The sequence below is a fragment of the Anopheles funestus genome, chromosome X (genome assembly GCF_943734845.2).
Source record: "Anopheles funestus chromosome X, idAnoFuneDA-416_04, whole genome shotgun sequence".
Taxonomy (NCBI): Eukaryota; Metazoa; Arthropoda; class Insecta; order Diptera; family Culicidae; genus Anopheles; species Anopheles funestus.
The window spans coordinates 15,315,565-15,336,719 of record NC_064597.1 but is presented as its reverse complement, the minus strand read 5'-3'; the positions used below and the strand labels follow the sequence as shown (position 1 = coordinate 15,336,719).

General features: G+C 41.6%; 2 protein-coding genes across 14 annotated transcripts in view; one reads left to right on the top strand and one right to left on the bottom strand.

Moving 5' to 3' along the window:
• Positions 1-21: 21 nt before the first annotated feature.
• LOC125767179 (adenosylhomocysteinase) lies at positions 22-2,861 on the bottom strand. 2 transcript variants are annotated; one of them, XM_049433502.1, is made up of 4 exons: positions 2,847-2,861; positions 2,560-2,767; positions 1,770-1,960; positions 22-1,268 (listed from the first exon to the last, which is right to left on the bottom strand). In XM_049433502.1, exons 2-4 carry the CDS (start codon positions 2,582-2,584, stop codon positions 186-188), a joined length of 1,299 nt encoding a protein of 432 aa, XP_049289459.1. In that variant the 5' UTR covers positions 2,585-2,767; positions 2,847-2,861; the 3' UTR covers positions 22-185. The 2 variants fall into 2 exon arrangements, with proteins under 2 accessions (XP_049289459.1, XP_049289452.1); XM_049433495.1 differs by lacking the exon at positions 2,847-2,861 and having other exon boundaries at positions 2,560-2,833.
• Positions 2,862-4,992: 2,131 nt separating this feature from the next.
• Positions 4,993-21,155, top strand: part of LOC125767080 (neuroglian) — a 40,876-nt gene continuing 24,713 nt past the window's right edge. For 3 of the 12 annotated variants that reach the window (XR_007418745.1, XR_007418729.1, XM_049433336.1), the window contains exons 1-4: positions 5,004-5,305; positions 8,394-8,612; positions 17,891-18,172; positions 18,259-18,385. Coding sequence is in view for 5 of the 12 variants with exons in the window: in XM_049433336.1 (XP_049289293.1) it covers positions 18,061-18,172; positions 18,259-18,385 (239 nt within the window). In the remaining 7 variants the exon portion in view is untranslated. Of the gene's footprint in view, positions 5,306-8,319; positions 8,613-17,890; positions 18,173-18,258; positions 18,386-21,155 lie in introns of all 12 variants that reach the window. The other 9 variants (XR_007418728.1, XR_007418743.1, XR_007418727.1 and 6 more) reach the window with 7 other exon arrangements.

Below are 21,155 nucleotides of genomic sequence, written 5' to 3'. Positions count from 1 at the left end.
GTTGGATGCAATACAAAATGGTGATATTTTACTGACATTTTTATTCAATTGTGATGTGATTGCAGACTTACTGCTAAACTCGGCACTGAATCATTCAAAATTATTCCCACACATCAAGCACTTGTTTGTTTTGTTCTTCTTTGTATTCTCGCTTATCCCTGTTTCATCCTCCATACCCCGGGGTTTTAGTAGCGATAATGATCCGGTTTGTAGGGTCCCTCCGCCGGTAGGTTAAGGTACTCTGCCTGGTGTGAGCTCAGCTTCGTCAGCTTGACGCCGAGCTTGTCCAGATGCAAGGCGGCCACCTCCTCGTCCAGCTTCTTCGGCAGCACGTGCACACCGATCGCGTACTTCTCCCGATTCGTCCACAGCTCAATCTGTGCCAGCACTTGGTTGGTGAACGAGTTCGACATGACAAAGCTCGAATGGCCCATGGCACAGCCCAGATTGACGAGACGTCCCTCCGCCAGCAGGATGATATGGTGGCCGTTCTTTAACTCGTACCGATCTACCTGCGGCTTAATGTTCACCTTCTTCACCGCATTTTCCTGCAACCATTTCACGTTGATCTCGCAATCGAAGTGACCGATATTGCACACGATCGAGTCATCCTTCATGTTGAGGAAATGCTCGCCCATAATGATGTCCGTGCAGCCGGTCGTTGTGACGAAGATTTGTGCCTCCTTGCTTGCCTCCTCCATCGTCGTCACCTCGTACCCTTCCATGGCTGCCTGCAGCGCATTGATCGGATCGATTTCCGTGACCAGCACGCGTCCGCCGGAACTACGCAGGGCCTGAGCGCAACCCTTGCCCACATCACCGTACCCGGCGACCACGCACACCTTGCCGGCAATCATCACGTCCGTCGCACGCTTAATACCGTCCAGCAGCGACTCCCGGCAACCGTACAGGTTGTCGAACTTGCTCTTCGTTACCGAATCGTTTACGTTGATCGCCGGCATGCCGAGCCGATTCTCGCGGAACATCTTGTACAGATTGTGTACACCGGTCGTCGTCTCCTCGCTCAAACCACGGATTTCCTTCAGCAGTTCCGGATGTTCGGCATGCACCAGATTGGTAAGATCACCTCCATCGTCCAGGATCATGTTCAGCGGCTTGCCATCCGCAAAGATGAGCGTCTGCCGAATGCACCACATGTACTCCTCGTCCGTTTCACCCTTCCACGCGTACACGGGCACACCGGCCTTTGCCATGGCAGCGGCCGCATGGTCCTGCGTGCTGAAGATATTGCAGCTGCTCCATTGCACCTGAAAAACAAAACACAAAACAAAAAGTATGAGCCCAAAAGCGTCAGCCACTCTCACTATCGGTAGATTACGCAACCGTAAACGCGTGCGCGACCGGGAAACGCCGACAAGAACACGGGAAACCAGTCCCACTAACAAACAACAATCACCGTGGGGTGGCAAACCGGGGGGCTAAATTTAGAATACGAAAACTCCATCAAAAGAAAGAAACTAATCTAAGCATATATTATCGCTTCGGGGCGCGTCACCAACGGACGGTAAAAACGATGTTTTTCTAGTTTTTAGTCAATTTTCGACCAACCGGAGTAAACAATCTTGTCTGTCCAGCGTCTTATCCCGCGTCATACTGTCCCGGTTCAGAGAGGTTATCAATACTTCCGCATCACAGCAACAGCGCATATGCTGTGTGCCTTGCCTTAGCAATACGTACCGATCTTAAGGATACTTATTTTTTTTTTTGTTTCCATGAGTCTGTACGATCACGTGGTGTTGCTAACATACCTCGGCACCCAGCTCGATTAGGGTCTCGATTAAAACTGCCGTCTGGATGGTCATATGCAAGCAGCCAGCTATCCGAGCGCCCTTCAGGATTTTCAGTGGGCCGTACTTTTTCCTGCACGCCATCAGGCCAGGCATTTCGTTCTCGGCTAGCACAATTTCCTTTCGCCCGAACTCGGCCAGTGAAATGTCGGCTGTAGGAAAGGAATGTTCATTTAGTACGTTGGTTATGCGTTCATTTATGATAACGTTAAAGTTCTCTTAATTTTTCTGCCGAGTTTTCCAATTCTTTTTGTTGCACAGCTGAGTTCAATGTTTTCATGTTTAAATTAACAGGTTATAATTACATTTTGATGGCAACTAACAACATATCTTAAAATCGTAATTCTTTTTTTGCATTAAGTATTATAAAAAGTATGACAAAACGAACAAATTTTCAATTTACAAATACTCATGTGGGGTTGATAATTTATACCGGCGTCTACTCTTCTATCGACTTTTCATAAGAACTTTATGACTGAAAATTCCCAAATCTACAGGCAGTTCTTCTTCTTATTTGACTCTACAGCCATTACCGGTCTTGGCCTGTATAGCCCTATAGAGCGACCCTAAATTACCGATAGACAAAAAGGATATCCCTTTGCATACCAGCCGGAATTCAAATAGAAACTATACCGGTATGTTATTGATTGTGCCATTAAACCGATCCATAAGTGAGACAGGAACTTATGACAAAACGACAAATAATTATGCCTTATAAGCCCATGTGCTCGCAATGCTATTGTCAACTTACCGACTTTATACGCTGGTTTTGCCATTGTTTGCTATTGTTTGCTTGCACGGTTTGTACTGGATTGATGGCTTTTCCCTTTTCAGCACGTTTGATTGTTGCTTACTGCGTCTCAGTCACGTCACGTTCACTTGCACCAGGATGGCCCTTTTAAAAGTTTAACCGAGGCGTTGGGCTGCCGGCAGCTGCAAAGATGTCTTCAGTTAAGAGTCTACCGAACGAGTAAAAATTTTATTCCACGTGCTATCGAATGAAGTTAATTTTAACACCGTACTCCTCGTGTAACATACCCCGTACGCGTTTGCTTGTTTGACATACGAACGGAGGGTTTTCCAACTGACATCTTCGACATGACATTTTACCTTTCAAATATGCGATTCCGACAGCGCTGTCAAATATGCTGACTGCTCTAGAGTAGTTTTTCAAAACGGTTTTCAAATGAACGGTTAGATCAACCATTGGAAATTTTCTTTTTTATATTTATAAGAAGTTCAACCAAGCTAGTATCAACAAAATTTTAGAGCTGATTTTTAGAGCAAATACTGAAGCTGAAGTGAGTTAACAGTAAATTGAAGATTTGAATTCCCATACGTTTTTTATTGACTCAAAAATTCTTAATTGAGTGCTGACCGTGCAAATACATGAGTGTTGTAACAAATCGCATTTGAGACTGAACTTTCAATTCTCATGTTTTTGTGAGTTTGCTAAAATGAATAAATTCTGCAATAGCATGGGATTTAAAAATGCGATTACAACTGTCATAGCGCTCATCTATTTGCGTCATTACCGAGACTCTACACTGTCAGCGATAATCGCGTTTGCAGCCGCAATTGTGAAGCAGGACAATCTGAAGGATAAGTACAAGCTGCACGGAAAGACCCTTCCCAATATGCACAACATGTTAAGGTACTAACGTTTCTAGGTACACGTACGGATAGCTGACCACGGGTTGGCGAAGAAGATGAAATTCGACTATAAGCGGTATCAAGATTGCGAAGCAGTTCTAGAGCCAAGTAAATAAGTATTATCGTTGCACGAGCAATAAGCGTAAGAAATTATCGTCGAATGATGGCTACTACATGCAAGTACATACCATGCGGTGTTCACAAAAGTAGAAACTCTTGTTGAACGCATTGTCATTTTACCCATCTTTCGCATGTTACTTTGGAACTGTTCCGTTCCACATGGCACGGAATGAATTCACAAACCCCTCCATAGTTCATGCCCATCTTTAGTGAGCGACCATCACTATAGCGATCCTGATCCACTCCTGATAACGGTTCGAGTAGGCGCCAATTTGTTGCATATATAAGTAAGAGCAATCGAGGAAGCAAGGTCTAATCCCAAGCGTCCAAGTTCAGTACAAGTTTATTCCAAGTCTAAGTGTCCATTCTGAGAGTAATAAGAACCAACCAGTGTTTTAACCAAAAGTTTTATAGTCAACTTTTTCAACCCTATTGTCAATGATCGTCTACCTGGGTAAGTTTTGCACATTTATTTCTTAATATCTTTTTATAGGAAAATCGTACCGACCTGAAATTTTTAGAATGCACAGAAGAATATGTTTTTCATCATTTTGTGCAGAAAGGAACATTTTAATTTTTTTTAACATTTTTGAAATATGTTTTTCAACTGATACACCTGATCTCTAAGCAGGTCATATATTTTGAATGGGATTAATTTAAAAAAATTGGAGAATATATTCATATTTTACTAACATTATATTAAATGATTACACTTTTCATGTGTAATTCATTCTTGTTTCGAACATTTAGAATTCTTTATCTTCTTCTTCTTGGCTTAACGACCTAGTTGGTCACGCCGACCATCAAATGGTTGGATAGTTAGGCTCTCAATTTGGGAACGGACCGGATGAGATTTGAACCCGGTCCTGTCGTATGAAGATAATGCGACGAGGCGTTATACGACTCAAATACAACGGGCATTTCAAACTATATATGCTTTAGAATCCGAAAAAACGGCCAATCGAAATATATGGCCTACCCGGGTAGTCCGCCGTAGAACAACGTGTATTTTTTGGTCGTAGACACTACGGTTAAGCCACCTAAATCATAAATAATTCAATGGATATCTGACAATTGCATCCGTAAACGAGATTTTCGCAAGGCATATGAAAAGTAAATTTGGATTATTTTGACAGCTACCGTCTCGCACGATGTAGACGAGACCTTTAATGTGAGCAAAAGTTTAAAGTGCTTTTCGTTACACTGATTCCTCGATTTAACTGGACCTTTTATGACTCAGAATCAACATATTTTCAAGAGTTAAAAATAATTTAATTTTACGCTAAAATATCGCAGCAAACCGCATAAAATTGGTTTCGCGTTGTGTCCATCCCTACGGCGTTCCATTCATCCATTGGAAGTGGTCGCGAGTACGCACGCACTCACCCACTGTTCATTCGTTTGTTCCACCGTTGGCGTCCATTCGTTCATGCACCGGGGCAGTTCATTTGTCTTTAATCTCTCGAAGCGAGCGGATGTGTGTCGTCCGTGCTCGCGGCCATTGTGTGAAATAGCTGCAGGTAGAAGAAGTGGCAACGGGCCACACCGCGTGTGTACTGACCGTCTCTCTTGCTTTAACGCTTTTCCCTTTTTCCGCACCCATCTGTCTGGATGGGTACGTGAAGGGTGAAGCTGCGTGTTCTCTACAATCCCGCGAGAACGAAAAGTTACGTTAGTGTGTGTATATTTGTGGTCGTGTTTGAATGTGTGTGCGTGTGCGTAGCGTAAGTGTGTCTAACGCGGCTAGCGTGGCCAAAAAGTGGCCATTCTTTCAATACATGAGAATGAAACCTCCGGCCAGCGAAATGTTTCTAAACGGATGGAGATCATCAAGCAACCCGTGCAGACTTTAAAATAGTTGTTAAATAGGTTAAATAGGAAATGATGCCGCAACTTTCCATCCCGAATGGAATCCCGTTTACCCTTTAGCGACCGGTTTCAATTGGATTGATTGTTCGGGAACTGCAATGCAATCTTTGATGAAAGCGAGAAACCTTACCAAAGTCATACCTTTTTTTGTGTAGTTTCTCCTACTTCTAGAATACACCTCTCTCTATTAACTTAATGTTGGCTAAGACAAAAAGTTTGCAATAATTCGTTTGGTGTTAATCATTTCTCTATACTTCAAATATATTATTTATCATTGCCAAACACCTGTGAAATCATCACTTAATAAGCCACCAATTATTAGGGACAGAAAGCGATAAATTCAAAATTGAACTAGTTTAACAGAATACACACACTTTAAATCAGTTTGTAGGGAAAAGAAGTTTAGGACAGAAGATTGAACAGTAATCTTCTGTAGAATCTTTTTTATTAAAAAAAATGTCTCCTTCAGGTTCAGGAGGTGTGTAGCACTTCATAGTGATTAAAGCGTTTAGCAGAAATCGTCTGCATTGTCCTTCATCCAAGGCGATCTGGCGAAAAGTTTTATTATTAGCAATGAGAAAGAGCAATAGGCACCTACCAAGGAAGGCTAGGGAAAATTACAAAAAGGACAGAGTCACGAGGCGAGGGTGTTAAATTTATTGTTCCGCGTTCACTGGAACTACTGTTGGGCAGAACGTTTTTTGGAGCCTTTCTTCGGACCTTATGGTTGTGTGGGTAGTAAGAAGCACAAATGATGGGTGGGGGCTCCACCAAACATTAACGGTACTCTTCTTCGGGGTTACTGAAGTTTTGAAGTGCAAAAGAAAGCCATCCGTCAAAGGTGCGGCCGGGAAACGAGGCAACAGAAGGCTGAGAATAAGTTTATCAGACGAAGGAAGGAAAAGTGTGCATCCAGGAAAGCGTTCTGATGTGCCAGAGAGAAGAAAACTGAATTTCTTTTTTCTCGCCATTTTCACCCTCAAAACCTACAACTCGCCGTTGTAAACGCACAGCAGGGCTTTCGCTGTGCAAAATACCGGCGTCGTCGTCTGTGTTTTTTTTTTGCCTTCCTGTTTCCGTACCACCCATTGCTTCCCCTCTCTACCAGCTTTTGTGCGGTGTTGGTGGTTGCGTGGAAGTAATCTGAAGAAAAACGACCCAATTCTGTACAGTAGTCCAAAGTATGTGCGCGCGCGTTAACATTGTTGTATATGCGTTTGTGTGAGTGTGTGAGGATTGTTGGGTAGCTTTTGTTCGTTGGCGGTGTTTCCCGTGTGCACAACGCATTGTTAAAATTGTAAAAGTTCTTTCGTGCAATAGTGGATTTGTTTTTTTTCCTCTTCGTTTTGTTAAGGAGACATTAAGGGGTGCATTTTTCTTTTCCTTTCCTCTCACAAATACACGCAGCACACGCAGTTCATCTCACTGCCAACAAACGTGCTATAGGTGAGAAAGCGACAAACCGAAAAAATACCAACACGACAGATTTGTGGTGGACATTTTTAGATGAATTTTTATGAAAGAGAAGAAAACATAGAAAATTGTGTAAATAAAAGTAATACTTTGTTCATATTCTGTCTGACGCTGTAATTAATTAGGATAGCAAAGAGCCTTCTTTTAAATCGTTCGCCACTCACCACTCACTGCTCACTTCTCATTTGGAAGCTTATTTTTTATTTCACCGTATAAGGGAGTTTTTCTCATAGTCAAGTTGAGAAAAAAAAAATCCATCCCCCTTTTCCTCACCAACCTTTTCTGCTGCTGCGTTACGGTGGCGTCGGGGTGTAGGCTCCAACCGTCTCGGTACGTGTGTGCGTGCATGCCGGCATAAATATATTGTGCCTACAGCCGTTTCCATACAAACCAACGTTTTTATACGTTGCCGTTAGTGGTAGTGGTGGTGGATGCGTGCAATCTCTTGGGTTCGCGCCGCACCCTGTACAATAATTCCATCATCAACCGGGCGGTCCTGTTTATGCGTTTTTCCCACCACCGTGTTCCGTTGGTGGGGTGCAAAATAAGGAAAATTGATCGTGCAACCACACACGCAATATTATAACGTCTCTCAGCTTTTAGTTCTATTTTCAATTCGCGACGAGCACAGAAGAACAATGATTTGCAGATGCTGTTGCTCACGTACGGTGCAAACACATGCACATTTGATAGTATTGATGTATTTGAAAAGAAACCGTTGCCCGTTAAGTGGGGTTGGGTTTTTAGAAGAAACGCGATCGAGTGTGATCTCACGTTCCGAGCCGTTAAGCGATGACCACGATCGGAATGGATGAGATAGCACGATAGAGCCCACCGTTTCGATGTGGGGGTTTCTGTGTGCGCGTGTGCGAGAAAGAGAAAGCAGGTGTGTAGATGTCATTTTAGGCGTCGTCGATCAGTCCGCGAAGGGAATGAATGGTTGTGTGTGCGTGTGGTCTCTCAGGTGTATTCCCTTTTGTATGGAAGCAACACACACCTAGCCAACGTTAACGCCTCTTCTCACCTGCCTTTGAAAGTGGTGTGGGGTTGACCCTTTATTGTTGACGTCATTTTTCTCGCCGGGAAAACAGGGTAAAGAAAAACAAATGAAATTGATCCGTTTTGCCTGTACGTCCACGCACATTTGGGTGACATTTCTTTTTGCATTCCAACTTCCATTTTTATATAATCTCATAAAAAGGAATTAATTTTCACTCATAAACTGTGCAGTGCACCTGTTCTCTGGAAATAACATTTGCTGCAAAATACACAATTACAACTCCATACAACACAATTTTGCTGATCGTTCACATAATCGTTTTCTTTACTAGAAGTATTTTTTTTTCTATTTTACGAAATCGTGTGACACATACTTTGCTTGGAAAATTGTGCTTAGTGTCGCTGAAAAGAACAAGTTAAACAGCGTGTGTTGGTGTGACAGTAGGCTAATTTTGTTTTTCTTTGGTGTAGTTTGAAACTGTTTGCCGATTGGAAATTGTGCCTGTGTAAAATCCATCATCAAACCCAACAATCAACCGTTCGGTGAAAATAACAAAAAGAAAAGAACGATTTTCACCACATCGAACGTCGTGCGTGTTGCTTTTTGTCCTACCAGACATCAATCAAACATTCAAAAGAGGAGTACGAGAGGAAACGTAAACGGATTGAACTCTCTTGTGTCTAATGCTGGTAAGTGTATCAAAAATAAGTTTTAAATATTTAACCCAAATATTTAAGTTAAGGATATTCTGGATTAACAATTAGTAAGACAGAAACTGTATTACGATTTCAAATATTATTTATCCAAACATGACATGTTTCTGTGTCAGAAACACAATTTGTTTTACAGCAAAGTAACATCTAATATTGTTTAAAAAACCGATACTTGAAACGTATCTTGAACTTATCTTTTTGCATCGCACATTGTGTATCGGTGCTCTAGTAAACAAACACTGTACGTACATCCGTGCAAACATAAACAACATATGTGCGACAAGGAATGAAGAAAGTCCTGCGTGTAACCCTGCCTCACGACCAAGCGCCTGTATTGTTGTTATTATAGATGTTTGTTGCGCAATGTTTAATTCATTTTGTTTCTCATTGCATACACACCAATACATGTACACAAACCGCGTATTGTCGTTCTTTCACGCATCACGGGTAGTTTGCTACTGTTTCTTTGTGGTTGTGTGTGTGTGTGTATTTATGTGTACATTGTACGCACTTCTTGATGGGATAGGTAAACATACAGTAGCATAAATGATTCTAACCATAAAGCTACCCGCTAAATGAGATCTTTCAGTGAGAAAATTGGGTTTCGATTGTAGAATCACGCACGCACAAAAATGTACAATTTTTAATTCAAAAAAAAAATAGTCTACAAAATATCAGCTGCAAAAGGAAGAAGAGCAATAATTTTATTCTTTTTTTGTGTTTTAAATAGCACACCTCTTTTTATTACTTCCGGGGGTGCCTCACACCATTACCTATTGTTGTTGCCTTTGTGTTTGTGTTCCCGTTGAACCACATTCGAACCACTAAACAGTGTGTTGTTAAATAAGAGAGAATATTTTCTAACTGCACCTGCTTCCGGTGAAAAGAGAAATAGAACAACGGATAAAAACACACGCAGCGCACACATACAAATACCTGCCTAAAGTGCATACGTTCAGTTGCAGTTCCCATGTTTTAACCTTTTCCCCTTCCTGTCACTTATCTGCTGAAAGCAAAGAAAAAAACGAACGAAAGTAAGAAAGTTGTCATTTTAAAGCCGTTACGAATTGGTGAAACAGACATGTACAAGAAGAAAAAGAAGAGAAAAAATGAAAAGGGATTATTAGGATACGGGAAAGCAAAACCATAAACCATAAATGGAGGTAAACCGTAAACCATAAGTGTGTGGGGCTTCCACACAAAAAGAAAAGAGAACAGCCAACCATTCTTCCAGTTCAAAAGGGTGTGTGCATCTACCCACAACCTTTTAGCTAAGCCGCGCTGTGCTGTTGTTTCTTGAAGATGAGAAAGTGTGTGCAATGTGTGTAGTGGTGGTAGTAGCCGTATGCACAATGCAATTAGTCATCCGTCGGGGCAACGAAACAGAAACTTTGCTGCAACTCCCTCTGAAGATAGACCTCAAAGAATTGCGTCATGTTAACACATCACCCACTGGACAGGATAATCTTGAGGCACTGGATCCCAGGTTCTGTTGAATCAATTAATCGTATTGAAGTTCCTTTTTATATGCATTCCGAGCTTATTTTGAAGTGAAGCGTTTATGAAAGAAGATTTTTTTTAAATCTCTGATCGTGAGCTGATAAACGACGGTTTTGCATTTCTCATTTGATATGAAAATAACAATCAGTTTATAAGACAAAAGAAGCAAATAAATCTGATTCGAAAATATGCCCTCTCTTATTTTTTATCCTCACAGCTGATTTGAAGATGACCGGGTAATGGCATTTAGTGTTGCTACAAGTTATGCCTCACCTCAGGTGATTTCCAGTCGGTTTTGACGAGATAAGAATTCTCACTCTTTTTAGTGAGTTGAAACAGGGTGAAAGAGTGGTTATAAGGATTTGAATCTTTTACTCATTCTTTTGAGAGTCATTACTCTAACCTAATCCTTTAATTACAACTTGGCGTTTTTCACTCACTCACTCTCTCTCTGTCGACTAATGACTCACTGTTTTGTATTTTTATTCACTCAATAATAGTGATGAGTAAATCTTCAATTTTCCCGGAGTTGGAGTATTTACGAAGTCCGACTCCGAGACATTCCGGAGTAACTCCGGAGTGATTACTCCAGAGATATTGCTCCAGATTCAACTCCGGAGTGTACTGCGAAATCAATTGCAGGTTACTCCGGATTACTCCGGAGTTCCCATCACTACTCAATAAGAGACTCTTTTTTGGATTTAAATTGTTACTCATTAGAGAGTGAGTGAATAAAAACGTAAATGAGTAAGTAAAAGAGTCATAAGAACTCTTCAGTTGAAACCATAAACTACTTTGCAGAATTAAACTCATTCAGTCTTACTCAGTGTGCACAACTCTACTACCCATTGCCGTCGGTTGCGTTAACCAAACACAGTGACCAATTTTTTGTTTTATTTTATTTTCTAGCATTATCCACAATTTTAACGAGCCTAGAAAAGATCACTGAACCTTGAACCATTTCTTCACAGCTACGTATAAATTCATATTCATACAATCCACAAACCACTTATCGCATCCTGGCCGGAAGTTATATGCCGGGCGATAAGCATTATCGGTTTAAAATTGCATCCCAAAAGAAGCGATTAAAGCGGGGAAGATAGGACAAAGGAGAATTGTTTTTAGGTCATTTTATTTGATTGGCAATGAGCAGAGAGGATGTTGATTTTAATTGGCCGCGATCTTCTGTAGTAGAAGAAAATATTGACTAGATGGTAACAATTTACCCGCCGGAGTGGCTCCTGAGTGGTGACTCCTGAATGTATGCAATATATTCCTTTTAAGTTTTGGTACTCGTACTGTCAGTAGTAATGAATGAAAATTGTGAAAATGAATTAAGAACAGATATTAGTAACTTAATACACAACAGTGCAACATGCTCTTGCCACGAACAAAAACCACAAAAATAGAGATCTTGATAGCGAAAGTGTTTTTGGGGAGGTGGAAGAAAAAAACTGGTACAAAATTGGCAATTAAATTGAGGTGGGGAAGCGAAAAGTGCGATCTTCATTCATCGGTTTTATTTTATCCCGTTTGCTGTTGTTGTGTTGGGCGATGCACAACGAAGAAAACATAAATAGAAAGCGTCAAAGGTGTCCCTCTTCTTCCTTTGCTGTTCGGGGTGTTATATTCCGCTGTCGCCCATACATTCAAAGGTGGCGTAGTTGCTCTCCCGGTGCAGCAGTAGAGCAAAAAGGCAGAAATGATCCGTTTGAGTTCAAGTTCGTGTTCGGGACATTTTATTTTTTTCCTTTTTTTGTACTTTGTGCACGGCCCAAGTTGTGATAACTTTGCCAAGGAAAAGGAAAGCATTGGCCAAAGCAGTTTATTGGCTCCTCGGATCGTAATGGAATGGAGACTATTTTTAAACGGCAAATTAAAATAAAGTTCCAGTAACCTACTAACAGTCGTAAGAGTGCAGAATAAGAAGGTCCCACTTTCCCTTTCGAGCGAGATCTAGTATTTATCCCTTTTCCCTTGGTTCATCACCCAACGGACGAATGGTGTGCATGACATCAGTTTTGCCGCGTGGAAAATGAGGTCAAACTGATCTGTATTGAGTCCAACTTTATTTTCCTTCATTACGCAAAACTTTCCACCAAATTGGCCTTGCCTTGCTATTAGCTGTATGTGTGTGTGTGTGTGTGTGTGTGTGTGTGTGTGGTCGATGAAAATAAATTCTTCTCATCTTATTTCGCTCATGTGTTTATCTCCGATCCTCCCGATCTCGTGTGCGTGTGGTGACTGTGCTGTGTTTGTTTTCGTTTGTAATCGAGCGCGTCCTATGTTGCGACAGCCACGAATCGACAACCCATATGTGCGTGGTGCCGCCCACCAGGTTTTACCACTCCGTTTGCACGAAGACACGAGCTACGTACACACAGTGGCAGTTGCGTTTCGTAGAGATGCTCTTGATCATTGCGCTTCTTTTTGGGGTAGGGGTAAGAAAAAGGTCTGGTAGAGAAAGGAAAAGGTTTCTATTAATAGGAGTCCTCCGAATGTACTCACTTTGAAAACTTCGATTTTTCATCGCGGCTTCTCCCGATGTGTTGTGCGATGTTGTGTGTCAGAAGAATGGTAGGGGTAATGCTAGAATGGAATTATTACATTTACATCCAGAAGATAGATAATTTTGAGGTTTTTTGAGATGGATAACATGTGTATATGTTTTGAGGATTGAGAGTTCTAGCCCAGGGAAAACAGAACTTTAGGTGAGCTCTTGACATATTCTGTAAGTTGTTCTGTGAACTCATCTTGAATTAGACAACTGGTGTTTGATATGAGGGTCCGAATTCTTCATCCAAAAACTTTCCATTTCTTTCAATGTTTGTTAAGACGAAAAAATGAAAATTTGCCCAAGAAAATGACGACATCGCCCAAGATGTCCAGAGTTCCCATCTCGAGGACACTTATTTCTCATGAAAGGGTTTTCTGTCTAGTTGTGGTGGGCGTGAGAGAGATACCAATGCACACACACACACAGCCGTCACATTGCGGCATCTATTTGTAGCAGATCGAACATGAAACGAGACCTCCCTTTACTGTTTCGGTTTTGCGTTCCATCTCTTCAGCCGGTTGGGGGTGGTGATATCATCGGCCAGTAGACAAATATGTGTTCGGTCGCGCGCTGATCATCTTACTGACCTGACCTCCATCCTCTGTCAAGCGAGATAATCTCGGCGATGACGAACCCCATGCAATACACTGCCCAACATTCTTCTCCTTGCCGCGATCGCACCGTCTGGTGCGGGAACCTTGGCATGTCATTGGTACATCCCTTAGTGTGTTTGATCCTGTTGTTCACACACCGGACGCGCACATCTGCAAGACAGCGAATGTATTCCCATATGTTGCTACCTTTCAGAATAGTCGCAGCCAACTGCAGACTAATGAGGTGTGGATAGACTGAGAAATTATTGCGAAGATTATAACTCGGGCAAGATATTTCTGGAATTTCAACAACAACAAAAAAAAATCTACCTAATTAAAATTGGGGTGCGGAGTTATTTGCCGTTCCTCTTTCCCTTTGGACAAATGGCAGAGTACTGTTCGATATTTCACAAACCGTCTAGACACACGGTTGGTCCTTTAAATAATGACTTTCATTTGTTTCCTTTTTTTTTTGAACTACTGATGAACATCCGGGCGCGTCTCGAACGTCGCTTTCCGGCGTAGATTTAATTACTTCCGGACTTTCTTGTGCAAGGGCGATGGTTGGGAAGCCTCAGCAAAATCATATATTTGCAGTCCTATTTCGCCGCATTTCGCCTTCCCCTTTTCGGATGGTCGAGAAAAGAACTCCTTATTAAATCCTGTTACGTCCATCGATTTGCTCCAGTAGACCGTGTAGACTGGTTGTAACCATGATGGTCTGGGTTAAGTTGAATGACCTGACATATCTTATTAGTTTGTCTTTGTTTGTCAAACTCCCTTCCTATCTAATCTTCCGCTTGTCGCACTTTATGAACGTGTCCCACTTAAGTTACAATGTACTTGAACAACCTGTGGCGCTCTCATAAGTGAAGCTAAAATCGATCATTATGAGTGGGCGACCATTACGACTTTAAGGATCATCTACTGACGAGAACTCTCCAGTCAGTATGTCACGATTGACGTCTTCATTGACACTTTTCCTTGGGCATTTTGAATCATGCCAACTGGTTCTCTAATAATACCGCTCCCAGAAAGGTGTTTCAAATCCCTTTAGAGGGGCGTGTTTGCCTTCTAAGGTTGATGCAAACACCCAGGGGAACACACGTGCCGTTTTTCCGCACCGGTGTTTTGTTTCCCCATTACTTTAGTTCGAGAAAAACGCTGTTCGAAGGGTTTTCCAACGTGTGTGAGTCAGCAGTTTCAGCAGGGTAAGGATGATTGGTAAAATTTAGAATATGATTTTGTGCAAAAGCAACGAAAAAATACATTAGAAATGGAAACGGAAGGAGACACCCATTAGCAGCATGCTTCCGGCGAACGAAAGACATAATTCTTTTATCTTTTCATTTCGTTTTTTCCATGCTAAAACATTCTTATTACGTTTTACGCGCCTTGCTGTCTGTTCGATCTAGCTGAAATAGAATTATGCTAATTATTATTCACTGTAAAACGAGGGTTTGATACCCTCGTTCCGTTGCATTATTGGATGTAGAGTGTCTGTAGGAGGGATACAGAGCTTAACTATCCGGAAACTGAGTCATTACACCTGCGCCAAAAAAAGGTAAAAGGAGAAAAAGCAAAGAATTGTTTGAGTCATAATGTTCGTATACTGCGCGTAAGGAAATAAATCTTGTGAAGATTGGATTGGGAAGCTATAGTGCTGATGGTCAGTGTCTAGATGCTCCAAGGCATTTTCCTTTTCACTTCCCTATCAATACTACAACGCAAAATCAAATATGCAGTATTTCTACTTGCTCCTGCTGTGAAGAAAATAGCCTGCAGGGATTGACGTAAGGGATTTCCTGGTTGTTATTTTTTTCATTACTGCTCCAGAAACCAACACACAGTGTGGTACGATTTTTACACCAGATGACGTCATTATCTTTGCAAATCATCATACGGGTAGGGAAAGAATGATCCATCGTTTCCCCAAGGGTAGTATCTCTCCTGGACATATTACCGTGAGTGAGATGAAGTCATACTGAACCACAGAAAAGGTGGAGATGACCCGTTGGGTGATGCATAATAAATCGTATTTATCCCCAATCTTCGTACTGTGGTGCTTCTTTGTTTTGCTAAGTTTGCACAAAACCTTGGAGAGTTAACCAAGGTTTACAAACGCACCGAAGCAGGAACTTCAAGTCTCTGATCTGCGTCTTGATTATGTACACGTACATTAGGATTATCGAGAAGAGTTCGTTTGCCGGTACGGGGAATTGTGTTTCGGGATGGAAACGAACCGTCAAATTAGAGAACGGTAGAGTTCCAAAGAATGTCTCCGGAAAAAGACAACGAACGGCACAATATCCCAAGTGCTCGATTTGGGTGATCGGCTAAGTGATTTGTCATCCCAAACTCCTCATCTCAAGCCTTTCCGTTCATTCATGGGAACGGGGGGAGTGAGAATTTTGTGTCTTTGAAGTATATACCGGAGATCTTCACTTCACAAGAAGCAGGAAACGGACTTTTGAAATGAAAAAGTGGCTCTACAGCATTCCCGCTACTGTTGGCTACTCTTACCAGCGGCATGCAAATTCTTCCTTCCGTGGGTATCAAAATGTGTTGCTGAAAGAGTCATTTTCAATATCTCGTGGTTAACCGCAACACGTTGTGTCCCCGGCAGAAGGAAAAAAAAACCGCAGACGTAAATTAACTTTGTCTTTTCGCTTTTACGATTTGCCTGTTCCGTTTGAAATTGCATTTTGCTCATCCGTTTAGTCAGCGTGTTGTGTGGAGGGCAAATCCCGGCGACACATAATGTCGTTTAATAATGTGTCTCGGGGACAAATTGAAGCTATCTCTCGGTCGGTGGTAAGAAACATAAATCTTAATTGCACGCATTCAAACCTCACAACCCAGTGATGTTTACTTCCACGCGTCATCACGTTGACCACACTCCAGACCATCTCAAGACAATGCGAATGAGTGAGTGATCCAAAAATTTCTGGTTTCTGGGATTCATATGCCCTGCCAGCAAACAAATATATCACTGTGTGCTGTGTGGTAACCATCTGGAATATTAAACTGCTCCGAGATTGGTTTCATCCTACCGGTGGCTGGTTGGAGCAATATTTATTTTTAAAGTAAATACGGAACAAAAATCAACCCCTCACAAAGCACCGTGACCGGGTGCATGTAAGTTCTGCAACACACGATGATGTCACCGTCATCTTTCTCCACTCCAATGCAATGGGTGTTTATTCTGCGTGCGACATAAACTTCAACGTCCAAGAAGTTCCAGGAATGATTTTTTTTTGTCTTCTTTGGAAATCCAATACACTCCCAAATGTCCCCCCCCCCCAGTGAATAAGGGGAAGTAAAAAGAAATGATGTTGGATTGGCGTTCATACTTAATTTAGTGCCGAATGGTAGGTTTTGACCCTTCTTTCCAAGCCCTAATGTTGTGAGGCTGTTGAAGTATCGTTTGCATTCGTTTTAACCGGTCATCTCTTTTCGGTGGGCGTTGAAAGATTGATGATGACAGCCGTTCGGTATTTGTGTGTGGCTGCATATGTAAAAAAAAAGAAACACGGACAGTGAAGGGTCAGAGCGGTCGTGATCTTAATTACCCTTTAACTAGCGCTCTAGCTGTCCAGTTTGTAATAATCGACCGGTTTGTGAAGAGGTGGGTGGCTCCAGTTTTTTTTCTTCAACTCGAAGATCAATCTTGAGAGCCTCACAGAGTTGTTGGGCTGAGTTTTAGAACTAACCCTAATAAGATGTAAAAATGATTCTCTTAAAGGTATTCAAGTCTATCATACAATACTTGATTACTTCACAAGATATAGAAAAATAAGTTAACGCTTCAGTTTTGGTATTCTTCAATTTTTGATGCATTTCTTCTTGAAGTTCACATCACATAAAGTTTTTTAAGCTCTTTTTTTTGTAAATATCTTATGCTCCATAATATTCGTTTATTGTACTCTAGTGTCTTGCTCAACACATCAATCAATTTTTGGTTGAAAGCTTTTAACAACCCTATAGACATTCGGTTTTGGGCGAGGTGGTGTCTTCGAGCGTGAGTCGTTAAAAGGTGTTAACTTCACCTTCTCCACACACTATCGTTTAACTCACGTCACACGGTGCCGCGATCTTTAGCCGCGAGAAACCCCTTTGTGTGTGCTGGCTGTATCTCTCTAAATGTCCGAAGAAAACGGAAAGGGAGGTTAGGTGCGCGCAACTCGTGACGTACGGAGGGCGGCTCTATGCATGAGTGACGCTCGCGCACTGACATGGCACTGTGCACAAAACCGCTGCATTCGGGTGCGTATTCTGTTGTCCGTAGTGGTGTGGCTGGAATGGGCGTTGGCCTCTTACGCCGCGTGCGCACGCTAGTAAGGTTAGGTTTGGGTTGGTGTTTTATATGGCTTTACGCCGGCAAATTGGGGGGCGAAGAAAAATATATGTGTCAACCACTCGGTAGAACTCGGCATGTCATGTGGAAGATTGCTGGGACGTGTGACGAGTGACCCTCGAAAAGATTAATCTTTATCTCTACGCGTTCAACAGCAAAAAAAAGAGATCATATATATGGCTTCATACGCTAAAGATCGACTGATGAGCTTTACTAACTGTTTGCCTTTCTTTCTTTTCTTCCACAGAGCTAATCGAAAGACGTTCGATTCTGCTAGAGAAACAGACCTAGAAGATCTCGGGATCTTCACCTCACGTCGCTCATCTCCCTTCATCCTTCCTCTTGAAGTGTGTGTGTGTGTGTCTGGTAAACGACTGACGACGTCCTCCAGGTGAGGACAACCTTTCCCCTATTCCAATGTGGACGACACACTGTCGAACCGGCCATGTGGCCGGTGGCCGTAGCACCCAGCTGCTCCTAACCGTCGCCGTCGTACTGATGCTCAACGTCCTGACAGTACACAGTTTAAGTAAGCTAGCACAACCACCAACCATTCCAGCGGTTCTCAATTTTCCACCAGCGTACACTAATCGTTCCAATTTCCAATTTCCGCAGTACACTCGCCACCGCGCATTATCAAGCAGCCGCCACCGGACGAGATGCTGTTCCAGGTGGCGCAGCAGGGCGAAAGCGACAAACCCTTCCTGATCGAGTGCGAAGCAGAAGGTGAACCGACACCCAAGTAAGTACCACTGTGTGTGGCATCACCGTAGCAATGTTGTGTGCCGAGATTTCTTCCCCCGATCCACATGTTTCCGCACAAAAACGTCAACAGGATGTGTTTCGTGAAAAATTTTCCACAAAAAAAACAGGGGAAATGTTTCCCGACTGTCCATTGCGGTCACAGTGTACTCCCTGTGGTGCGGGGTTCAACACCATGATTTTCCGATTGTTGTTTTGTTTGGTGTGGCGCTGTTAATCCCTAGGAGTTCGTTAATTCTTCCCTCTGAAAGGGGGATTGTTGACACGTGTTCACAATCCTTTCCAGGATTTAATTTAATTTTGATTGAACACGAAACAATAAGATTGTGGGCGGGATGATACAATACGCGCTTTTAGTGTTAATGCTGGTAGCGGAAAAAGGGTTTTCGAGGTTCACATTTTCGAAGTTTTTTGGGGAATAAATAAATATTTCGTCATCATCGTTTCTTTTCCCAATGTGGATCGGTTTCCACGCGTTGTGCGTTGTTGGAGATCACGTTCGTAGGGAAACATTACCGTACGATGTTTATTTGCTTAGCGAAGAACCCGTTCGCGTTGTTTAACAGTTGAAAGTGTTGAAAAATATTTACCATCGAATATTGCAGGGGTTTTCACATAAAAAAAATTAAGTCTCAAAACAAAATATTTCGTTCTGGTTGTCGGATTGCATTAAAAAGATGATGTTTCAAAATTACCTCACTTTTCCCGTAACGTCATCGGTGGTTTTATTTTAAGAATTCTTACAAAAACTCAAAAAAAATTCTGGATGAAATAAGGCACAATCGAAATAACGCGGTAAAAGGAACACGGGATGATGGTTAGTGGAAAAGGAAATTCATTTTTCCTTCTGCAGTTCGATTGTGTGTTTGATGATTGCGCTTGTAATGGCCTCGAGGGGAAGGAAAATTCGATCGATCAAATTCTGCCTGTCGCTGAATTTGATTGTCTGTCTAGCTCGCCGTAGGCTAACTGTCTGTTTCCGGGGGTTTTCCATGGTTTTTTTTTATTTCGGGGATGTCGAATTTATTCGTTTCCTGCAATGCACAATGAACAAGACGAGATGGGAGAAATAATTGGTTGTATGTTTTCCTTTTTGGTTTTTTTTCGATTTCTAACACGTTAAAATGACAACCCAACAAAAAAAAACATCGAACAAGTATTTTGTGCAGCAATAGAAGGGTAATTGTGTTTTATAATGGGCTTTTGAAATAATGTCGGTGTGGAAATTGATGATGAAATGACGCTTTTTCTGCACTGTTCCAATTGAGTTACTCCATTAAGGTAAAACAGAACGATAAGACAAACTTTTTCTAACGTGCCCAACGAACGGACATAATTTATGCTACGAATGGGAAATAAAATTTCTCACAACTCTATCACGTCGGAAGGTTATCAAGTTGTACTATCTCGTTTTTCTTAATATAATCTAACCTCAAATATGTCACTTAATTGTGTTTCCACTCGTTGCAGCGCTGCGTTTTGCACATGTTATTCGTCACATACGATGGGTGGTTTGCTGCATTCCTCTCCTTTTATGCTGAACCACTGGCACCACCGAGAGATACATTCCGACAGATGGTTTTTCTTGCCATTTACTTCATGCGTACATGGGATGACTCAGTGTGATAAGATTAACGGGGCCAGTACAGAAATGCTGCAAATGTGATAAACTCTTGTCATCTCTCTTTTCTTGTCGGTATGAGATGTCGTTTTTTTATATCTACACGCGAGCAATTAGAGTCACCCATTTATTGGTTGTAGGCTAAAGGTCTCGTGTGCCACTGTTTTTTTGTTGTTGTATTTTTTTTTTTCATTTTTACGCTACCACTAACACTGGGTGATGAGGTTTGTGATCGATAATTGCATTTTGATTCAAGATGCGATGGTTGCGACCATTTGTGAATCATAACATTGTTTTTATGCCACTCTGTCTCGCTCTATGCTCTGCACAACGTTGGTAAATTTTTGCTGGAATAAATCCGCCAGTGTGTACGTGCCTGTATGCGAATGGTGGAGATATAATGAGTAAGATTTATTTATGAGCACATTGCATCGTTGAATCATTGACATGCATTGCGCAAACATGTACGAAGGATTGGAAATCATGCTTAAAAATAGCGCAACGAGGGTTAAAAACCAGGAAGAGATGACGCGTGTGGTTTAATTTTTATGAGTTTTTACATCGCCTCATATATCGGGCACATGCATGTTGTTGTTTTGATTCGTATTCTTCGAATCTTTTGTTACTAACTCTTTAAAGCTGTTGACGGGCGCTCATATTAGTCAAAACATGCTGCTATCATCTGCATCTTTCTTTGTGTTTAATTCTAAGAATCTAATCGTCTTAATCAATTTATGATTTTATATAGATTAAAGATTGCTTGATTCGATTCGATTCACAGGAAAATTGATAACAATTATCCTCTGTCAACAAACGTTATTTTGATTCGTACTCTGCGAATAAACTGCATCTTTTGTTAACAACTCTTTTATGTTGTTGATGGACGCTTATTGGATTAAAACATGCTGCTGTCATCTGCATCTTTGTGGTTTTACTAAGAATCTAATCGTCTTTATGAATTTATGATTTTCATGAAGATTAAAGATTGTTCGATTAGATTAAATTCACAGGAAAATTGATAACAATTATCCTCTGTCAACAAATATTACTTTGATTCGTATTTCGCGAATAAACTGCAGCTTTTGTTAACAACTCTTTTATGTTGTTGATGGACGTTAATTGGGTTAAA